General features: G+C 41.6%; 1 protein-coding gene across 10 annotated transcripts in view; it reads left to right on the top strand.

Annotated features, from left to right (window-relative positions):
• The window catches only part of GRIN2B (glutamate ionotropic receptor NMDA type subunit 2B), a 411663-nt gene that overhangs the window by 384232 nt on the left and 7010 nt on the right, over window positions 1-20421 (top strand). For all 10 annotated transcript variants that reach the window (XM_072765991.1, XM_072765996.1, XM_072765993.1 and 7 more), the window contains 3 exons: window positions 14227-14387; window positions 16238-16425; window positions 19013-19251. In XM_072765991.1, coding sequence (XP_072622092.1) covers window positions 14227-14387; window positions 16238-16425; window positions 19013-19251 — 588 coding nt within the window. The remainder of the gene's footprint in view (window positions 1-14226; window positions 14388-16237; window positions 16426-19012; window positions 19252-20421) is intronic.

The raw sequence follows: 20421 nt of genomic DNA on the forward strand, positions 1-20421 counted from the left end.
ACTAACGGTTTAGGGGTAGGTAATGTAGATCGGAAATTTTGACATTTATGGTAGCAGATAGAATTTGCTCATCTTGTGGTTTCTACTATTAAATCATCCAAACTGAGCAAGCAATATTGAAGAAGAATAGTGAATGAATGACGTCTCCAACCATACTGCTATTGTGGTTTGTCAGATCATAAATTATAAAGTGATTTCAGGACTTATTTGGCTAGATACTTGACTTCTTTGAATCTCCGATTACTCCCCATCTCCTGTGTGAGAGGAATACAGTAGCCCATGCGTGTGTTCATGTGCCAAGCCAACATGGTTCTCTGGATGGTGAGACCTCGCCTTCTCAATCAGCCAGCTGTTCACTGATCATTTCTGCTTTCGAATGACTCCTTTAACAAGAAGGGGCTGACCCTGAAATATTGCAACAGTGCTGCTTTCCACTTTCATAGGGGAAAAGAGATAAATGATAACAAACCAAGCTTATAGAAAGAAATTATTAAAAGCAAAAACGGTTTCTAAGATTTTCCTAGAATAAAATACAAGTGAAACATAACCTCCTAAACCATCTATGGTCTGTGTCTAAATCCCTGCATAGCATCCACATCCTGGTACCATGATGCAGAGCAGGTGCCCACTTAATATGTCTGATTGAAGGGTAACCCTAAAGGGGAATGTGAATTAAACATAGTTCAGAGTGGTTTTCAACAAAAGAGTTGGAAGTAAAAGGACTTTTTGGCCTAACCTTCAATCAATTGGCAAAGTTAAATTCCATTCCTATACCCATATGGCTATTGATCTTTTACTTTTGTAGCCCTCACCTTAAAATAATTGTATTACCATTGTAGCTGGAGGCTCATTAAGGATGACTTCAGCACGTTGGGCTCCCATTATCCCTAAAGGGCTGGGGCATGCTGTGGCTCTGGTGCAGTGCAGGTGCCAACTGGGCACTCTCAGTACATGTGTGGTAACAGGAGGAAGGAGGGGAAAAGGAGGGCAGGAGCAGGGGATGGCTGCTTGGCCTTAGATAGTTAATAAAATGCCCAGGCCTCTGTCTCTGGCTGTGTATAGTGAGGAAGTCACTCAGTGGGCATTTTTCAAACTGTGTTTCACAGCCTGATAGTGTTCTGGGAAATATGGGTATTCCTTAAAAAAAAAAAAAAAATCCATGACAAAATAGATTTGGGAAAATCCTGCATTGGGGTTAAATAAAATTTCGTTACTAAAGGATTTGTTAGAACTCTCTCCTGGGGAGGTCCACTGTGAACCCCAGAAACGATGCAGTATGCACTGTTGGATCAGTGAATCTCCCTCCTAGCACTGACATTCTGTAAACTGGAGTGGCCCGGCATAGGGCTGACTTTATTGACCAAAGCAAGAAGTTCCGCTGTGCTGTAAATGGGTCGCAATGTGACCCTGTGTACACATGCTGGCATTTCCATTTCTCAGTGTGGAATTGACTAATCTGATTGATTGCCAGGAAAGCAGAGGTGTGGCTGTCCCCCATGACATGCCTCTGCCTCGATCGTTACTTACCCTAGGCCCCCGGCTGGCACAGTCCATTGGCAGTCCTACCCTCACCCCGGCTTCAAGTTAGGAATCTCAGGTTATCATGCTAAACAACTGGAGCACCCCTAAATTCACTGGGTAATCTTGCACATGGAAATCCTAGAGTAACCTTCAGTCCCACAAGCTTTGTATGAGCTGCTAGGGCTGCTCATGAAGCTCCAGAATCCCAGTTTCCATGGTGAATCCATCTGTACCCTTTACTTAAAATCTTTAAAGGCCATTTCTCTTTGCTAGCACCCACAGCTTTTATAAAATACCTGCAACATTCTGTGTACTCTGATAGGTTGATCTGAGAGGTGAAGTGCATGGCAGTAACACCCCTTTATAAGTTTCACTTGGGGTGGATGTAGGGAGCACAACCACGGCCACCTGTCACACACAGGATGACTTAGGGATAAAAATCAAATGCCATAGTCCTTACACTTCTGTTTCATTTCATCTGCATGTTACCATAACCATCTCCAATTCTGTCACATTTTTGGTGCCAAAGAAATACTCATATGCATTGTCAAGTCCTAAATTTGACAAGCTCTTGTGGGATCTCAGATCTGACATATTTTTTGAAGGGAAGATGGAGAAGGTGCCAGGAAAGATGTCCTCAGCTAGCATGAGGACAAAGTAACTCCTTATTCACCAGATATGCCAGAGTAGCACTAGATCTAAGAAATACTGACATTCAATTCTGTGCTACATGCAAATGCACTTGCCGGTAAGGAGTATATATCTAATGTTTTTTTTTCATACGTGACAAGTGTATCCACATTTGTGTTGTTCAGTTCATCTGTTCATTTGTCCGTTCACATCAAGAGCCTCCTGAATGCCAGGCACTGTTCTAGGCACTACTGATACAGCAGTGATCAACGTACATAAAACCTTTGCCTTCACATCACTTGTATTCTAAAAAAGGAGGGAGAAGAAAATACATTTTAAAAAGCAATTATTGACAATATCAGGGTAAACTGCTAACATAAAGCAGAGAAGGGAGACCATGAGTGTTGACAGAGGAGCTGCAATTTTAAATTGAGTGGTCAGAGAAAGCCTCAGTGAGAAGACCATCAAGTCTGATCTGAAGTTAGTGAGGTAGTGATGGGTATCTGCAGCTTTCCAAGCGAAGAGAGAGCATGCTAAGGCAGGAGCTTGCCTGCTTTGTTTCTGGAACTGCTAGGAGGCATGTGGCTACTGAGGGATGGGCGAAGGAGTATAGTGGCAGATAAAGGGTGAGATGATACTGACTACATCTCTTTCCCTCCTTGGTCTCTCTGGGTATACAGGCAGATTTGGATCCCATCAGGGCTCACGTTTGATGTCTTTTTTATAAATTCCTCCCATTATATTGCCCCTGAAAATGGTCCAGACCCTTAGTCATTTTCCAGTAAGTGTCCCTGCTCCAGCCTCTCTGCTCGTCAAGTCCTATTGCTGTAGCTGAATAATGATACCTAAGCACACAGCGTCCTTCTGCAGCTTGGCCATTCAGTGCTCTACGGTATAGCTTTTGTCTGTGTGCCAGCTCAGTGTTCCATGCTTCCATGTACGAACATCCTTTCCAACTTCAGTTAAATCCCAGTGCTTGGTCCCTTTACACCTTTGCTTGTGCCATGCCTCTTGCCCTGAGTGTACTCCCCACACCTTTGCCACTATAAGTCCTGGCCAATCTGTGAGAGCTCCATCTCTGCCTCCTCTCATTAGCCTCCTAATGCATCCTCTCATAGGATGATCTCTGCTCCCTCTAAACTTGTAGAGCCCTTGCTTGCCTTACATCTCATTTGGAACTTGGCACGCTCACCTCATCATTGGATTCTTCTATCCTACACACATTTACTGAGCACCAGTTTTATGTGCATAATACTCTCTGACACGTTTTATAGTTATGTGAAGACCCTGGATTTGAATCCTTGTTCTACTTGTTTCTAGCTCTGTAGCCTTATTCAAATTACTTACCTCTCTGTGCATCAGTTTCCTTAAATGGGGATAACAGTACAACCTTGTAGGGTTGATGGAAAGATTAATAAAGTATTGTATGTCAGTTGTATGATATGTTATCATGAAGTGTTAGCTGCCCCTGTCATGATATAACCATTTTAATTTCCAAATAAATGGCAATAGAGAGATTATATCTGTTGCCTCATTTCATTTCAGATATTCAGTTCAGACCTCAGGCATGGATTATAGCCATTAAATGTGCATTGATGATATTTTATGGCCAGACCCAAGACTTTGCCAAACACGTAAGATGTCGGGGTACAGATATAACATGGCAAAGCTAATATTGAAGTAGACTCATCTGCTCAGATCTCCTGCTCGGGGCCAAACTTCAGATAGCTCACGGAAACCCTAACACCAGTCTCTGATTTTATGAAATAATTTAGAAAATACTTATTAAGGTTCATATATCCAAATTTTGCAAAATGCCAAAGAGTTACTATGAGGAAGACTAATAACCAAATTCCAGGAATCTGACGAACTAGTATATTTTGTTTTCTGTATGCTCTTCTGGGGGTACTGCCAGAGGATAGTGACAGCAGAGGGCATTCTGTTCCCTCCCACACCTCCTCCCCACCAGAGCCTGTCATAGGAGTCCCAGCTCTAAGCTGAGCCCAGAGAGATGAGGGACTCCTTCCCTAGCATCACAGTATCCAGAGCTATGAAGACATACTTACCAGCCTCTCACAGATTTCTTCATATGCAAACTTTAATGTGTTGGCCACTATGGACAACCAGGCCTAATATTAGAAAAAAAGAACAGAAATTACTAAGGCATTGAGTACTTACTACATGCTAACTCACTCTCTGGAAGTAGCAGAATGGGTTCAGGTTTTCCAGGGGCCCAGGAAGAGAACTAAATTAATTTTGGCACTTCTATTATATGCCTGTGTCTTCTAACTACATTCTATCATGTTATTGTTATTACAGTTCAGTCACCTACTCTGAGTGAATTTGAACAATATTTTCTTCAATGAATAATTTATGATTAAATGTAGAATATTTATTTATTTTCTTCCTATCCCATCCCAGATTATAACTTTCATGAATGTGAAAGATCCGACATTCTAATCCATTGCTGTATCCACAGGAGGCTCATTATGGGGAGGGTCCAGCGCTCCAAATTTCGAAATGGAGGATTTGTAATGGGGTGTTATACCTTATTTTTCCTCTTAGAACATTGTTGAAATTCAGTTTCAAAACAAATTGGCTTGTTTGTTAAGTCACTCAGTTAATAAGTGATGGGGGTCAGATTTGAACTTCAATCTTTGGAGCCCCCAGTGTCCACCTACTGTTTTATCATTAAATTGTCCCTTCAGTGTAAGCACAGAGTGCCTCTTTGTCCCATTTGTCCCAATCATTTATGGGCCATGGGACAGTGAGGAAGATCATGCCTCAGAAAGCCTAAGATATATGTTACCATCTGACCACCTTTCCCTTTTGGTCAAACAGGGACTATGGTCCCAAGGAAGAGTGTGGGGAGGCTGCTTTCTCCAGCCACCTCCTTCCATCTTTAAACGTTACTCAGAGTCTGAAGTCACACACATAGACCTGCTTCATCCTAGTTAAACTGTAGATAGGATATTATTATGGGAAGATTGAGCAGCAGACAGAACAGTAAGATAATAATAGTTGCTGTGCTTAAAGTAAGTAGCCCATAGGGAAATTGGGAAGATGAAAAGAGAGAAGAGATGGAGCACCTGGATGGTCAAGTTGGTTCAGTGTCTGACTCTTGATTTTGGCTCAGGTCATGATCTCAGGGTCGTGGGATCAAGGACCATGTCAGGCTCCGTGCTGGGCGTGGAGCCTGCTTTAAGATTCCCCCCCACTTCTCCCTCTCTAAAGAAATAAATTAAAATTTAAAAGAAAATCTGTTTAATTTTTTTAAATAACAAAAAGAGAAAAGATGCAAAAAGAGTTGCACTCTGAGCAGTGGGTGAGATATGATGCAGCACTTCCATTCCTGGGTGTTTACCTTAGAGAAAGGAAAATTTATGTTCACGCAGAAACCTGCACGTGAATGTTATAGCTGCTTTTTTTTTTTTTAATAATTACCCCAAACTGAAAGTGACCTAAACGTCCTTACATGGGGAAATGGATAAACCAAGCTGATACATCCATAGAATGAAATTCTACTCCGCGATTAAAAGGAATGACCTACAGACACATGCAACCGCATGGACGCATCTCAGAGGCATTATTGCATGTACAAAAACCCATCTCAGAAGATGACATCCTTTATCATTCTCTTTGTATGACATTCTGGAAAAGATCAAATTTATAGACAAAGAGAACAGATCAGTGATGGCCAGAGGTTAAAGGTAGGGGGAAGGAACTATAAAGGAGTAGCACAAGGGAGTTTTTTTGCGGTGGGGTGGGGGGGGGGGATGGAATTGTTCTGTGTCCTGATTGTGCTTGTAGTTACAAGATTCTATACGTGGTTAAAATTCTTGGAACTCATGGGGATTTAGTGTTTCCTGGATGTGTAGTTTCAGTCGGGGAAGATAAAAAGCCCTGGAGATGGATGGTGGTGATGGTTGCACACAACAGTGTGAATGTGCTTACTGCCACAGTACTGTACACTTAACAAATATTTAAAATGAAAGGTGGCTCAGTTGGTTAGGCCTCTGACTTCTGATTTTGGCTCAAGTCATGATCTCATGGGTCATGAGACAGAGCCCCATGTCAGGCTCTGCATTCTGTGGAGAGTCGGCCTGAGATTCTCTCTCTTCCTCTGCCCCTCCCCCTGCTCATGCTTGTTCTCTGTCTCTCTCTAAAATAAATAAATAAAATGAAAAAAAAAAGAAAAAAATTAACACTAAATGTTGTGTTATTTATATGTCACCACAGTTTAAAATGAATGAATGAATAGAATAACAAATTTCATAAAAATAGTAAAAGTCAATAATAAAAGAAGTGGTGAAAAAGGGTATGCATGGTAATGATTATGAACATGAGGGTGCTGGGAGGGTCAAAAAGTGGCCTCTTCAGGATTCTCATATTTTGCCACCTCCTCATCATTAGGAGCACAGGCCAAAAGCCACCCTTGTATCTGAAGCCTGCCCACCTCCCCCCCACCCACCCCAGGGGTGCCTTGGAAGGCTGAGTGGCATTTGGGCATTGATTCTCTTTGTGTTTCAAATGTAAAAGCAGGCATAATGGGATGAATATTTATGTGTGGGATTGTTGAGCTTTAAAGACAAAAGCCCCTAGATTCAGTGTCCCATGTGGATGGGCCCTGCAAGCAGGACATACACGATCCATCCCTGCAAGGTCGTGGTGCTGCTTTGTCCTAGTCTGCACATGCTGATCAGACTCCACTGAATGAGAAGAGCCATGGTTCAGGACAGCCAACTACCCGGAAAGCATTTTCCCACCGCCCTCTTCGTGTTAGTAGAGCAGCTGTCATTCACAAGCTCTAACTCTAATTAACCTTGATGGGCTTCGTCTGGTGGTCGGCACAAAAGCCTGCAGCACACAGTCACCATTCAGGAGAGTTTTTGTTTTCAGAACCTGCTCTTTCTCCTGGAGTCACGGCCTCAAAGACTTCTCTGCAGATAGGCTCCCTCACTCACCGTGGAAACTAAACAGTGTGGGAGGAGGAGTCTGGGAGCGGAAGGATTCTTCAGTGTAAACCGATGTTAGCTTCCCCTCTCCATCCTTCCAAGTCCAGCAGCCCCCCCCCCCCCCCCCCCCCCAGCTAAAATCCAGCCTCCTTGGAGAAGCCTTCCAGGCTGCTGGGGGCTGCCTCTCTCTTTCGGAATTCTGGCGGCACTGGCCCATGCCTGTACGGTCTTGTATTTTACCTCCTTGTGCACCTGCCACCTTTCATTTTGTTGGATGATAGGGCCAGAGTCTGATGATGTGTCTGTTCCTCCTTACTCCCCGGGGTGTCCAGACCATTGTGGGAGCTCTGGTCCTGCTCTGCAGCTCTCTGTCTCAGTCTTCCCACCTGTTCATGCGGACACCTCTGGGCTCTTTCTAACACAAAACCCCCCCTTGACATGCTGCCTGAGTTCATCACTTGCTTCTGATAATGATGAATGACAGTCACAATAATAATGTAATAGTAGCTAATATAGTAATAATAGCTAATATAATGTATTTATCATCTGCCAGGCACTGAGCTAACATTTTGCCCAGATGAACTGGTTAAATACTAAGAAGCCTCATGAGGCCGGCGCTGTTAGCTCCACTGTACAAATGTGGAAGCCAGGGCACAGAGAAGTTAAGGGAGGTGCTCCAGGTCACACAGCTCTCTAGCAGCCGAGCAGAGGATTTGAATTCAGACAGTCTGGCTCCAGAGACTCTGCTGTTTCTTATCCCTTAGAGCATGAACTCTAGACTTCTTTGGACAGAATTCAAGTCCCTTTGCGAGCCAGGCCCTGTCTCCTTCTTCAGTAACATCGACCTCCAGTTACCATGACCATGTCTGTTAGGCTCTGACAGTGACAAGCTGCTCATGATCTCTAGTCACGCCCAAACTATCTCACCGCCCCATGTTTTTGGCACACTTGTCGCTCTCCAGAAACCGCTTTGCCCCTCTTGTCCAGCTGGAAGACTCTCCCTTCTAGTCTTGACCCCTGCGCTGCAGCTTCTGGAATGTTCTTGAGGACAGTGCCCAGTGCTCTGTGCCCTAACTGCTGTGTAGGCACGCTGCTCCATAGCATGCATCACCAGGCCAAGCTTGCCCCCTTGTCTGGCCTGTGCATCTGCTCTTCCCTGGGCCCGATACACATTCCTCTGGTCTTTGCATGCCTGTTTTCCTTCACATCAAATGCCACCTTCCCAGAGAGGCCTTTGCAGGACAGCTGGTGTGAACTTACTCGTCTACCAGTCACTTTTCCCTCTATCTAACAGCTGTTTCTTCATAGCACCTAGTTTTCACTATGTGAAATCCTCTATGTTCTGGTTACCTACTGCTGCACAGCAAACTACCCCAACACTTAGAGGCTTGAAGCAAGAATCCTTTCATGGTAGTTGACTCTTTGTGGGGGGTCATAATTTTGGGCAGGTCTTGACTGGGTGATTCTTCTACTTTGTGAGGCATCCACTGGGGTCATGCAGTGCTCATCTGGTAGCTGGGCTGGGCTGAAGCATCCACAATGATTTTCCTCTAGTACCTGGTACCCTGGCTGGAATGGATGGAAGCCTTGGCTAGGCTGGGACTGTACACAGGACTGTGATGGCTCCGGCAGGGTGGCCTCGGGGTTCTTGGACTTTCTTAGAGTGGACTGCCTCCCCTGAAGCAAGGTTCCACAGGGGCCAGGTGGAAACTGCAAAGCTTCTTATAACTAACCTCAGAAGTCCCAGAATGTTCTTTCTGCACTTTCTATTGGCCAGGCAAGTCACCAAGGCCAAGCCAGAATCAAGGGGAGGGAACAGAGACCTCACCCCTGATGGGACGAATAGCAAAGAATTTGTGGTTGTCTGTTAGTCCACTACATTCAAACAAAGAGGCACTTACTATTTGTCTCCCTCCTTTACAGTGTGAGCTCTCTAATGGCAGGATCTCAATCTTCTTAATACTGTGTCCTCAGCAAAATAGCATGTGCACATGGCAGATGCCAGTAAATTCTTGCTGAAAATCTGTATGAATGAAAGAATAAAGGAATGAATAGAAAAAACTGAATGAATGTTTACATCTCTGACTCTCTAATAGTTAAATCTCTTGAAAACAAAGGTTGATTTTTTTCATCTTTGTATCCTTAGTTCTTAATACAGTTCTCTACACTAATAGCACTTGGCAAATATTTACCAGATGAGTTGATGCATTTTAATTATTATAGTTAAGGGAGATAATGTGAGTTATGACCAGCAAATACATAGGTGTTGGACATGTGTAACCGCTATGAATGAATTAATAATGCCTTAAATACATGAAAATAAGTTGATATGATTATTCAATAAATAAAACGAAATGGACCAGATCCCCACTTACCCTTACCCCTTCTCTTTGCAACAAGCTGTATGAGAGGCCCCAGGACCCTCCAGTCCCATCATCTTTGGGTAGGGCAGGGACCTTTACTCCTGTCCTTCTAGCACCTTTCTCCTGGGATGGCTGCCAGGACTATTTCACTTTGAGGTTATTATGATGGGGGCTGAATGATGGTCTGAATAGCTAAGAGGGCTGAATTCTGTTTCCCTTCCACTGTCCAGGGGGATCAAGTGAAATTACAGTTCTCTTAACATTCAGCATTGTTTTGCCCTAGTGCAAGTGTGTGCTTACAATAATTGCTGGAAGCCATGTGTTGATTGCAGAGGGTGAGCGTGAGTCAGCAGTTGATGTGCCAGAAAGGGAAGGATACCCTCACATGTGGCCCCATTTACAGTGTGGGGCTTCACTCCCAATGAGCAGGAATAGGACTAGTCAGCCAGCATGTGAGCGGGCATTGGGAAGGCTCAGTTCCCAGAGGAAGCCTCAGCTTATCCTCCTCCTTCTCCACATGACCTCGAACAACTTACTTGGTCTCTTGAAGGCTTCAGTTCCTCACCTATGAAGTGGGGCCGACCCTTAAGGTTCCTTTCTTATTACGTTTTTATTTCTCCATCTAAATCTGTTTGTATAATCCCAATCTCAACAACTCTGGAAAAAGATTACCAAGTTCAAGGAAGCCCTATAATGGCCAAGGTGGCCAATAAGGAATACTGTATAAAATTCTCTACTGTAAAATCAGACAGAGCTTTTTAATCTAATGTTGGTCTCCTTAGTATACTGAGGTTTTTAATTTTTTTTAAATTGTTTCTTGGGGTCCTCCCTGTTCTGTGGATTTTAAGACTCCTGGTTCTTGACAGTACAAAATGTTACTCCTTTCCAAAACCCCAGAGAGCATTGATTACCATTCAGGTTAAACAAGTGCCATATAATGCCTCACAGCCTGGGGTAAGTTTTATTATAGTGGAAGTGTCAAGGTATTTGGAAGATTATTCTTTCCTTCTTCCCCATAGGCCTCATTGAACATGTAGTTCTCTGTGGCCATGGATTTTAGTCAAGTTCAAGGTCCAATGACAGTTTAAAAAAAAAAAAACCTGAGTTTTATTTAAACCTCACAAGCTGGGACAAGAATTTTCAAAGGAAAATCCAAGCTCACTTCTGCTTCTGCTTTGGCTAATTCTGGGGCAGTGCACTCACATTCTTGGTCCCCAGAACTGGCCTAGTTTAAGGAACAAATTAGAGAACAAGAGTTTTCCATCTTAGGAAACATTGGCTAACATGAGACAATTTTAGATATTAAAGTTTCATCCTCATAGAAGCCGTTAATAATTTTTAGAATCCACCATGTGCCAGATAATTGTGTTGCGTGGTTTCCTATGCATTATCTTATTATTAATTAAAAAATAATACTTCCAGAGAAATGGGGCTCTGTGAATTTAAGTCACTTGCCCATGTTCACGCAGTTGGTCAGAGAAAGAACTAGAAGCCAGTTGCAAATTATCTGCCTCCAAGACTACTGCTTTCCAAGGACTATGCGCTTTCCCATTCTTTCAGTGCTGGCTGATTTCTTTGATTGTTTCCTTATGGAGGCTGCTTCACTAAGAGCCTTGCTCTGTTATCATTTATTTCCTTTAGATTTTTAATAGCTTTAATCTATTTTTAAATATTTTCTCTACATTGGTGACTTATCTCTTCGTGCTCTTAACTGTGTCTTTCAAAGAGTTCTTCATTGTGATGAAATCTAATTTTTGGTGGATTGTGCTTTTGGTGTCATATGTAGAAATCTTAACTCAGGGTTACAAAGACTTTTTCCTGTATTTTCTCCTAGAAATATTATACTTCATATTTAGGTGTACGATTCACTTTGTGTTAATTTCCCTATATCTCACAAGGTGTGAAATGAAGTCCCCCCCCCCTTTTTTTTTGTATTTGGACATTTAATTGTTCCACTACCATTTGTTGAAGACACGCCTATCTCCACTTTATCTGCCTTTGCACTATATGTGTGTTGGTCTATGGATGGGCACTCTCTTCTGATGATCACTTATTCTCTCTATGCTAATATCACACTGTCACCATCACTATCACTTTATGACAAGTCTTACAGTCAGATCTTGTAAGTTCTTCAACTTTTTTTCTTTTTTGCAAAGTCATCTTGGCTATTTTAGGTCCTTTATCATTTCTTTAGTTTTTATTTATTCAAGGACATAGTTATAAAACAGCATTGAAAATCTGAAGATAATTTAAAATTTAAAGTTATGAAAGAGTAGTACAGAAACTTTCCATAATCTAGCTTCATCAGGAAGTGAGGCACTCAGGGCATCAGATTTCATTTGGTTGACCAAAATTATTGTGTGTGTTTTATGTGGACTACCAATTTAAAAAAAAAACTAGATATATAATAATTTATACTGGAACTGAACTGGACATGATTTCAACTTTCACTGATGTTTCAGAAAAATACTTTTGGCCCTAGAATATTTTGGTCATTGTAAGCATCAGTTGTCATTATCCTAGCAAAGTGGGGAATTACCGATTACAGGGAGTTTATTTGTTTGTATTGCTACCTACAAGAGTACCCCACTCTGCTTTTGATTTGGGGGATACCTTTTTTTCAAACAAGTGAAGTGTTATAATTGACAGTGGTATGCATAGCATTCTGTCTCTTCCAATAAAGCTTATCCCTGTTTACTTAACCATACAATCTGCTAGGGACAGTGAGGAGTGCTATTAATTAAGCCAATTGATTCCAGATAATGTTAGCCATTACTACCACTGTGTGACATTGAGCAAATTACTTGTCCTCTTTGCCTCGGTCTTCATCTGTGAAATGAGAGGCTTGGACTAGTTAACCTTGAGTGGCTTATACAACTCTAAAATTCTTTGACTTTTTTATTCACGTAAAAATCACAACCCTTTCAAAACCAATTAGACAAAAACTCTTAGTGGCAAAAAGCACTGTGGTAAGTCAGGCTGGGAGCCTTTTGAAATAGGAAGTAGTGGTCTTTTGATGCATCGCAGATTGCCTAACACCACGGTATGACTCTACTTATAACTATGGCCAACTCTGAGCACCAAAGATAGCATTTATGGCTCTTGGAGCTATGATATTTTGTGGCTTGTGAAATCCCAATATTCTGAGAAGCTCTTGAGCTTTTCAGGTCAGGGCAAAGGGAAAGGAGAATGGACTCTACACAAGTCCAGAGGTTCCGAGTACTCCTGAGTTGGCCAGTTAGATTTTCTAATATATCTCCAAAGTAAATGGTTTAGTATTGAAACAAAAAGTACTTTAAAAATATATATTATCTTTCCTATGCTAAGGCAGAGAAGAGCTACTCTGGTCATTTCTATCTGATTACTGCTGTACTAACAGAATAGGAAGATTGGAAAGTATGACGTTTACTGGGGAATGCAAATTATAGACATGAGTTAAAAATAGTATAAAGAATCTTTATTGAGGACTTACTGTGTGCAAGGTGCTATGCCAGACACTTCTTATACATTATATCCTTTAATCCACACAACTGTCTTAAAAAATAGACATTATTGTCTCCCTTTACAAATGAGGCAATGATGCACAGAGAGTTCATGTTACTTGCCCAAGATCACACAGTAGTAAGTGGCTGAGCTGATCTTCAACCTATATCTTTCTCAATCTAGAGCTTAAAGTCTTAATGACTATATCAGAGACTAGCTCTCAGAACTTAGCCAGCTCATTTAGTGTGTAATTGCATTGTAGTATGATAGAAACTAATAAAATCAAGTACTTTTGGGTGGACTTGATGGAGGAAAGAACTCACAGAAGGTGTCCTGAAGAAATTGCTTCAAGTTACATTTTGAGATGAAGGACATGAGCTGACCTCAAGAGAAAAGTGAGTTCATGCTAAGGGGACAGACTATATGTGGCCATGAAGATACAAATGAATAAATTATTTGTTCAGGAAGCAATGTACAGACTTACTCATTGCAGGGCAATACCAGAAATAAAGCTGATGTCATAGGGTGAAAAATCCAAGAAATTTCACTTTGTTATGCTGAGCACTGGAGATCCATTCTCAGTTCTTTCTTAAGCAAGGAAAGGAACATAATTAAAACGTATTTAGTTTTACAATTTATTCTACAACTCATGTAGAATAAATACGGGCTTTTATTTTTTTATTATTTTTTTTAAATACAGGCTTTTAATGCATCAAGGAAGGTCAAGAAAAGATTTCTTAGCAAAACATATTTTATACCCATCAAATTATTTTCAGGAGTACATTGTAGCTCATCCCACTAAAGTCCTGTAGCCTCAGATGGTGCAATGACAATGTATTTAGTCCCTTTAATTAAGAGACCTGGAAACATATTTTACACAATTTTCGGGTATAAAGGTGACTAAGCCACTGCAGTTAAGCTAACAGCACACTCCCATCATCACTGGTATTGTGTAGTATGCATAAATGGAACACGCAAAAGTTATAGATTAAATCCAGGATTGGGAAAATAGAAAGCTCTCAACAATATGTATTAAATTCAGTTGAAGTCTTCTTTCAGTTAGCAACTGTTCCTGAGTGAGGGCTAATGTATTTGGTGAATTATAGTTGGGTCCCTTCCATTAAAAATCCACAATTGCTAACTTAATATCTCTTCACATTTTCTGAAGCATTTTCTTTCTTTCTCTTTCTTTTTCTTTCTCTCTCTCTTTCTCTCTCTCTCTCTCTCTCGCTCTCGCTCTCTCGCTCTCTCTCACTCTCTTTCTCTCTCTCCAGTTCCAGAGACCTAATGACTTCTCACCCCCTTTTCGCTTTGGGACTGTGCCCAATGGCAGCACAGAGAGGAATATTCGCAATAACTACGCAGAAATGCATGCCTACATGGGAAAGTTCAACCAGAGGGGTGTAGATGATGCATTGCTCTCCCTGAAAACAGGGTAAGAACTGCTTCCAAGCTCAGAGTCTTTGATATGTTTCTCACATTTATTAACTCTGCACTGAATCAGATATATCATGCTTGGGTGCCAGACAAAGTTAAAGCAAAGAAGACTGCATTTGCTTTCTATGGATTTCCAAGTTAAATTTGATAATATAATCCAGGCCAGTGCACAAAGATTCCTATGATATTATATACTTCTATGTATTTTTTTTTTACAAATTATATTCTACTTGCATTAATGTAACCATGAAACAAGAATGAAATAGCCATAAAAGTTGAAGGGAAGAGTCAAGGCTAAGGTTCATGTATTATGCATGAAATGAAGACCGATTGACCAGAAGATGAAAATGATGATTCTGTGTCTTGTGGACAAGGGAGAAATGAAAGAAGAAAAGAGTGAAGATTTTTAGACAGCAAACAGTGAGAATGTGTTGACTGATCTCCAATTCCAGCTTTTATTGGTGTCCTTTGATCCAGCTTTATACTCTAGAAAATATTTGTTTTTTGAAAGGAGCTCACGAACTGCAAATACGTTGGCTTGCATAATCCCAGCCACATTGGTCCCTTTATTCATTTGGCTTTTAGAAGCCACAGCTGTGGAATAAGACAGACAATTGAGCATGATAGATGTTGGGACTTTGGGGTGAAGGAGTCTTATAGCTGATTTTCTGTGTTGTATGACAACTAGCAGCACTTGGACCTTCCAGTGGCTCCAGTTCTGGAAGAGCCACCCAGATGCATGTTTACTTAAATACTGTAGACTCTCTCTTATCACCATAAAGTCACAGCAGATTTCAGGAGATGGGATTTGGGTATAGGATTCCCTTGGTAGGTAGTCTGGCCCCTGGTACAACCACAGTTGTTGATCATATCAGAGCTTTGGGGTTTTTGCTGTGCCACTTTTCTGTAGGGTACTCATGGGCCTTTTGAAAAATGTTCTGTATCTTACCATACCAGATACCAGAAAGAGCTTTTTTTTTTTTTTCTTAAAGAGGGCTAAAACTAATTTCCCTTGCAAAAGTGAAGGGTATGATGCATGCTTTTCTTTCTTGTAGACTTCTCTGTATTACCTACCTATATGGCTATATCTGAATTTCTTTCTCTACTTTTGATGTGTTTAAATGTTGGTTTGAAATATTGGTCTCTGCCTTCCTGCCCTTACCTAGACCTACTCCCCCCTCCCTATATATTCCTTCCTTAGAAAGCACAAAATATAAAATGAGATTCTTATATGTTTAGGAACTTAAGAGATCTGAATTCTTCTACATGTTGGGTTCTCCTGTAGTTATGCACATTTGCTGTTAACACGAGCCTGTGCTGCTACCACCCAACTACTCATTTCTTTCCTTGTGCTGCAAAACAGAATATTGAAACCTTTCTGACCACAAAAATAGCAACGCACATCTATTGAAACACATACACCTACACCTAGCCCCACTCTGGACTGTAATGAACTGAGAAATGAAAAATGTTATATAAATCTAACCCATGCTATTTGTTGTTATCATTGTGATGGTTACTTTTCATTATTTCTGTTATTATTTTTATTGATTCCTTTTTACTCCTTCTCCTTTCAGACACAGCTTATGAGTTGGCTTCGGGCCCGACTTACATTCTCATCATTCCCGGTGGGAGGGAAAGAACTCCTCCTTTCAACCTTAAATCACATAAAGAACAGCCTAGGATTTAGGCTTTAGATTCTGGCTGAGTTCCAACTCAAGCCTTACTTTGAACCAGTTTTCCCCATAGTTTCCTGGAACCCTACTGCTTCATATTAATGGCCCCCATAGGTAGTTTTGTACTAAAATTCCTCCACTGGATTGTTTGTTTGCTTCTTTTTTTGCACAGGAAACTGGATGCCTTCATCTATGATGCAGCAGTGCTGAACTACATGGCGGGCAGAGATGAAGGCTGCAAGCTGGTGACCATTGGCAGTGGGAAAGTCTTTGCTTCCACTGGTTATGGCATTGCCATTCAAAAAGATTCTGGGTGGAAGCGCCAGGTGGACCTTGCTATCCTCCAGCTATTCGGAGATGGTGAGTCACAGAAGGAGAAAGTGCTCGTTTGGGCTCTTCTGATGGTCAGTGCAAAACACCAACCTTTCTTCTCCACTCCTGTAAGCCCTGCATTTCCAGAACAGTATTTCGCAGTATCCTGTGAAACTTGGGGTATAGGTATTTGTGTCCTAGGGCTGCCATAATAAAGTGCCACAGCTGAGTGACTAAGATAATAAAAATTTGTCTCACTGTTCTAGAGGCCAGAAGTCCAAGATCAAAGTGTCAGCATTGGTTCCTTCTGAGGACCTTGAGGGATAGTCTGTTCCATGCCTCTTCCCCTAGCCCATGGTGGGCTTGCTGACAACTCTTTAGCATTCTTTCACTTGTTGACACATCACCCCATGTCTGCCTTTATGTTCACATGGCATTTTCCCTCTGTGCCTGTATTCTCTCTATATATGTGTTTGTCTGATTTCCCCATTTTTAAGGATGCTAGTTACATTGGGTTAGAGTGCCCACCCTACTCTAGGATGACCTCATCTTAACTAATTCCATCTGCAGTGACCTCATTTCCAAATAAAGTCACGTTTCAAGGTACTGGGGATTAGGACTTCCAACAGAGGAATTTGGCAGGGGAGGGGGTGTTGGGGGGAAACACAATTCAAGCCATAACTGGGTGCAATTTGGGAGAGAGGATTAAAGTAGTTGATCAAGGAGGTGTGTTTCAGGATTGCAGGTTATGATCAAAGCTTCAAGGATAAAGTATGAGAAGCTAGAATTAGATGTTCCAAGCAATCTTTTTGCGTGTGGCCAGAGCAGTGGATAGGACTTCCAAAAGGTCTCAGCTTTTCTTCTGTGTCCAGACAAAGGGCATATACTTGTGGCCATCTATTCATTCTTCTCTCCCTCCCATTTTCCTCTTTCAGCTGGATGAGGTAGGAATCAGGCACAGGATCCCCTGAGGCAGACACTCATAAGGCACTCCCCAGTGTCATTCTGGCAGGAGACCGAGCAGCCAGTTTGCTTGAAAAAAAAAAAAAATCTCATCTCCAATTTCATTATACTGTGTTTTCTGCATCCCTCTTCACTTGTTGTCTAAAGTACCTACCCTTCCTGTTAGCCTCACAGAAGCTAATCCAGTTATGGATGAGCAGCCTGACTCTGCTTGGCCCCACAGGCCATCAGCCAGGCCGTTCTCTAAATCATGTCTACAGAACCTTTTCTGATAGGGATGAGATAAGAGGCATCAGAACACAGCTGGATTTTCAGACTCTAGGTGAGGTTAGCTGTTCTATTAGTTAGGAAAGTCATAGTTTGATCAAAGAAATGAGTAAAAAGTGCTTTGGTTACCGTTGGAAAGACTAGGGGGTTGTAGCTGGAATGCTAACAAGCTGTGTGGGTATGAGGGCTTCTGTAATTCTCATGTTGCTATCACTCAAAGGCAATAACAGAGCCTCTTCTATGAGGAAGGACAGCAGAGGAGACGATTGGCAGAAGCTTCCCAAAACTCTAGTCAGTTTACACAAAGTTCAACTTTTTAACCAAACTGGAATCATTAGAACAGGCAGTTTTCTTCATGAGATTTTCAGATTTTTATTTTTTTGCCTCGAATCAGATGCATTCTAGGGCACATGGATTCCTTCATTTTCTTTTGTTTAAGGTTTCTGCCTTTCTAATTCCTAGTATCCAATGAAGTGAATAAAGATTATTGACCCTGACATGAATCGAATTAATCAAAGTTTCTCTAAGCAGTGTTACAAGGAGGCAGGTCTGAATTTGGTGGTCTCCTTTGATTCAAGCTCGCTCCCCCTTTACTCTTAATATTTCTATTTCCCTCTGCAACAAGAGATCAATCAGTAAGTATGAGGGTCAGTGGAGAATCAATCCATCTCTCTGCGTATCTCTCTATCCCTCCTTGCGCAGCCCAATCTGATTTGCATATTTGTGAGAGCAATTTTCTGAATCTCAGTTTGATTCATGTCATTTCTTACTATTTACCGAAGAAAATTCAAAGCTTACTTTGTCCGGTTCTCAAGCCCTCAGCAATATTGCTGCAACTTTTTTTTGTTCAGCTTCCTTTGCCTCCTTTCACTCTTTTGGAGCTGTTCTGCATGTCTTTCCCAAACAAGCCTTGTGTTGGCCCACCTTCCTCCCATTGATCATGCACCATTTCTGCTGCATGTAGTGCCTTTTCATGCGGGAGAAATTAAAATTCACCTGTTTGCCATGCTCACCTACCAGTCCTACCTTCCTCATGAAAACCCACTGGCCACCCACTCACAAAATTACTCTCCTGAATTTGAACCCCAGTTACCTGCATATTGCTAGTCCTATTGATTATTTATATATCCATTTGCACTGGATAGATAATGGAGAGCAGAGATAATGCCTCATATCCTTATGTCACTGCAGTACCCACATTAAGCTGTCAACTGAATGCTGGTTGAATACATTGATGAGTTAATATATAGTGGTATTAATAAAATTACTGTGAACTTTATTAATTTTCTTTCTGTCTCTCTCTTTTTTTCTCTCTTCTCTCATGTTTTTCTCTCTCTTCCCTAATACCCCACCTGTTCCCCTGCTGTCTTTTCTTTATCTGTTCCCCTTTCTGCCATGTCTCCAGGGGAGATGGAGGAGCTAGAAGCTCTTTGGCTCACTGGTATTTGCCACAATGAAAAGAATGAGGTCATGAGCAGCCAGCTGGACATTGACAACATGGCAGGAGTCTTCTACATGTTGGGGGCAGCCATGGCTCTCAGTCTCATCACCTTCATCTGTGAACACCTTTTCTATTGGCAGTTCCGGCACTGCTTTATGGGTGTCTGTTCCGGCAAGCCTGGCATGGTCTTCTCCATCAGCAGAGTAAGTGGTTTGACTGAGGTGCCGGGAGCTTGTGAAGGACGGCTTAGTCTAGCACTCTGCAAAACAGAGAGACCCAGAAGAGCACTGACCCCAGCCTCGTAGGGACTTTTAGCTAGGCTAAAGAGAGACACTACATCCTATACGTTTCCCCTAAGGGGTCGGGTGATATAATTTCAGGTAGCTCAAAAAAAATGGGTGATACAGTTTTTCCTTCAAGAAACAGCTTTGTGTATGGGATTTGGGCATTTGGTTCTCAATAAGAACTAGCAGATCTATCAAAATGAAAAATTTGGCCTTCTACCAAATGCCTTCCATCACCATTAGTTAATTCTGTTTGGACTGTATTAATCATTTAATCTTTTTTTTAAAAATCACATTTCTATTCAAATAGTGAAATGTAATGTATCTCTCTTACTCTGACATACAAAGATATATCACTGGTAGTTCCACTCTTCCACTCTGTCTTAACCATGTGTGAGCAATGGGAAGTTAAAGAGCTTTATAGAACCTTCAGAAGTAAGTACTGACCCACAATACATTTATATTCTAGAAACTTCCTTAACTGGAACAAAAGCACTACTCTTAAGTTGTTCTTTATTTAGATCTCTTCCACTTTTCTGGTCCAAAGTGAGGATTTGGGACTCAGTTTTAGATATGAATAGAGGATCACAGGGAAGGGGCGGGGAAGCAGGCTTCTTTTAATTTTGTCAATAAGATTATGGGATTCATTCATGAGAGGAGACCTCAGATGTCCTTTTAGAATAGAGGTCCAGATTTCAGATATAACTAACTCTGGCTCTAATGGAGTTATGTAAGAAAATGGATTTCTCATTAAGTCGTTCTGTCTTTTCATCATTTTCCTATAGTATTTTAGTGATAGAAAACAGTTTCCTCTCTAGCTGTGAGCTGATTCAAGCCATTCAGTAACCTGTAAGCAGGAGGAAGGAAATGTGGGGTCCCTGAGCCACATTGTTCCACTGCGTGGTCCTTTCTAAGATCCCAGATAGGGTAATGGCAGAAGCAGTGGGAGCTGGTGGCCTGTAATAGAAATGCCATTCATAGGCCTGCAGTATAATCAAGGCCTCTGCAGAGGAAGAACACTTGGCACTTTCCCTTGGCCACAATCAAGCAGTGTTAGAAAGCAAGGAGGGTAACTTTACCTTGAAGATC

This window comes from Vulpes vulpes, chromosome 8 (genome assembly GCF_048418805.1).
Source record: "Vulpes vulpes isolate BD-2025 chromosome 8, VulVul3, whole genome shotgun sequence".
Classification (NCBI taxonomy): domain Eukaryota; kingdom Metazoa; phylum Chordata; class Mammalia; order Carnivora; family Canidae; genus Vulpes; species Vulpes vulpes.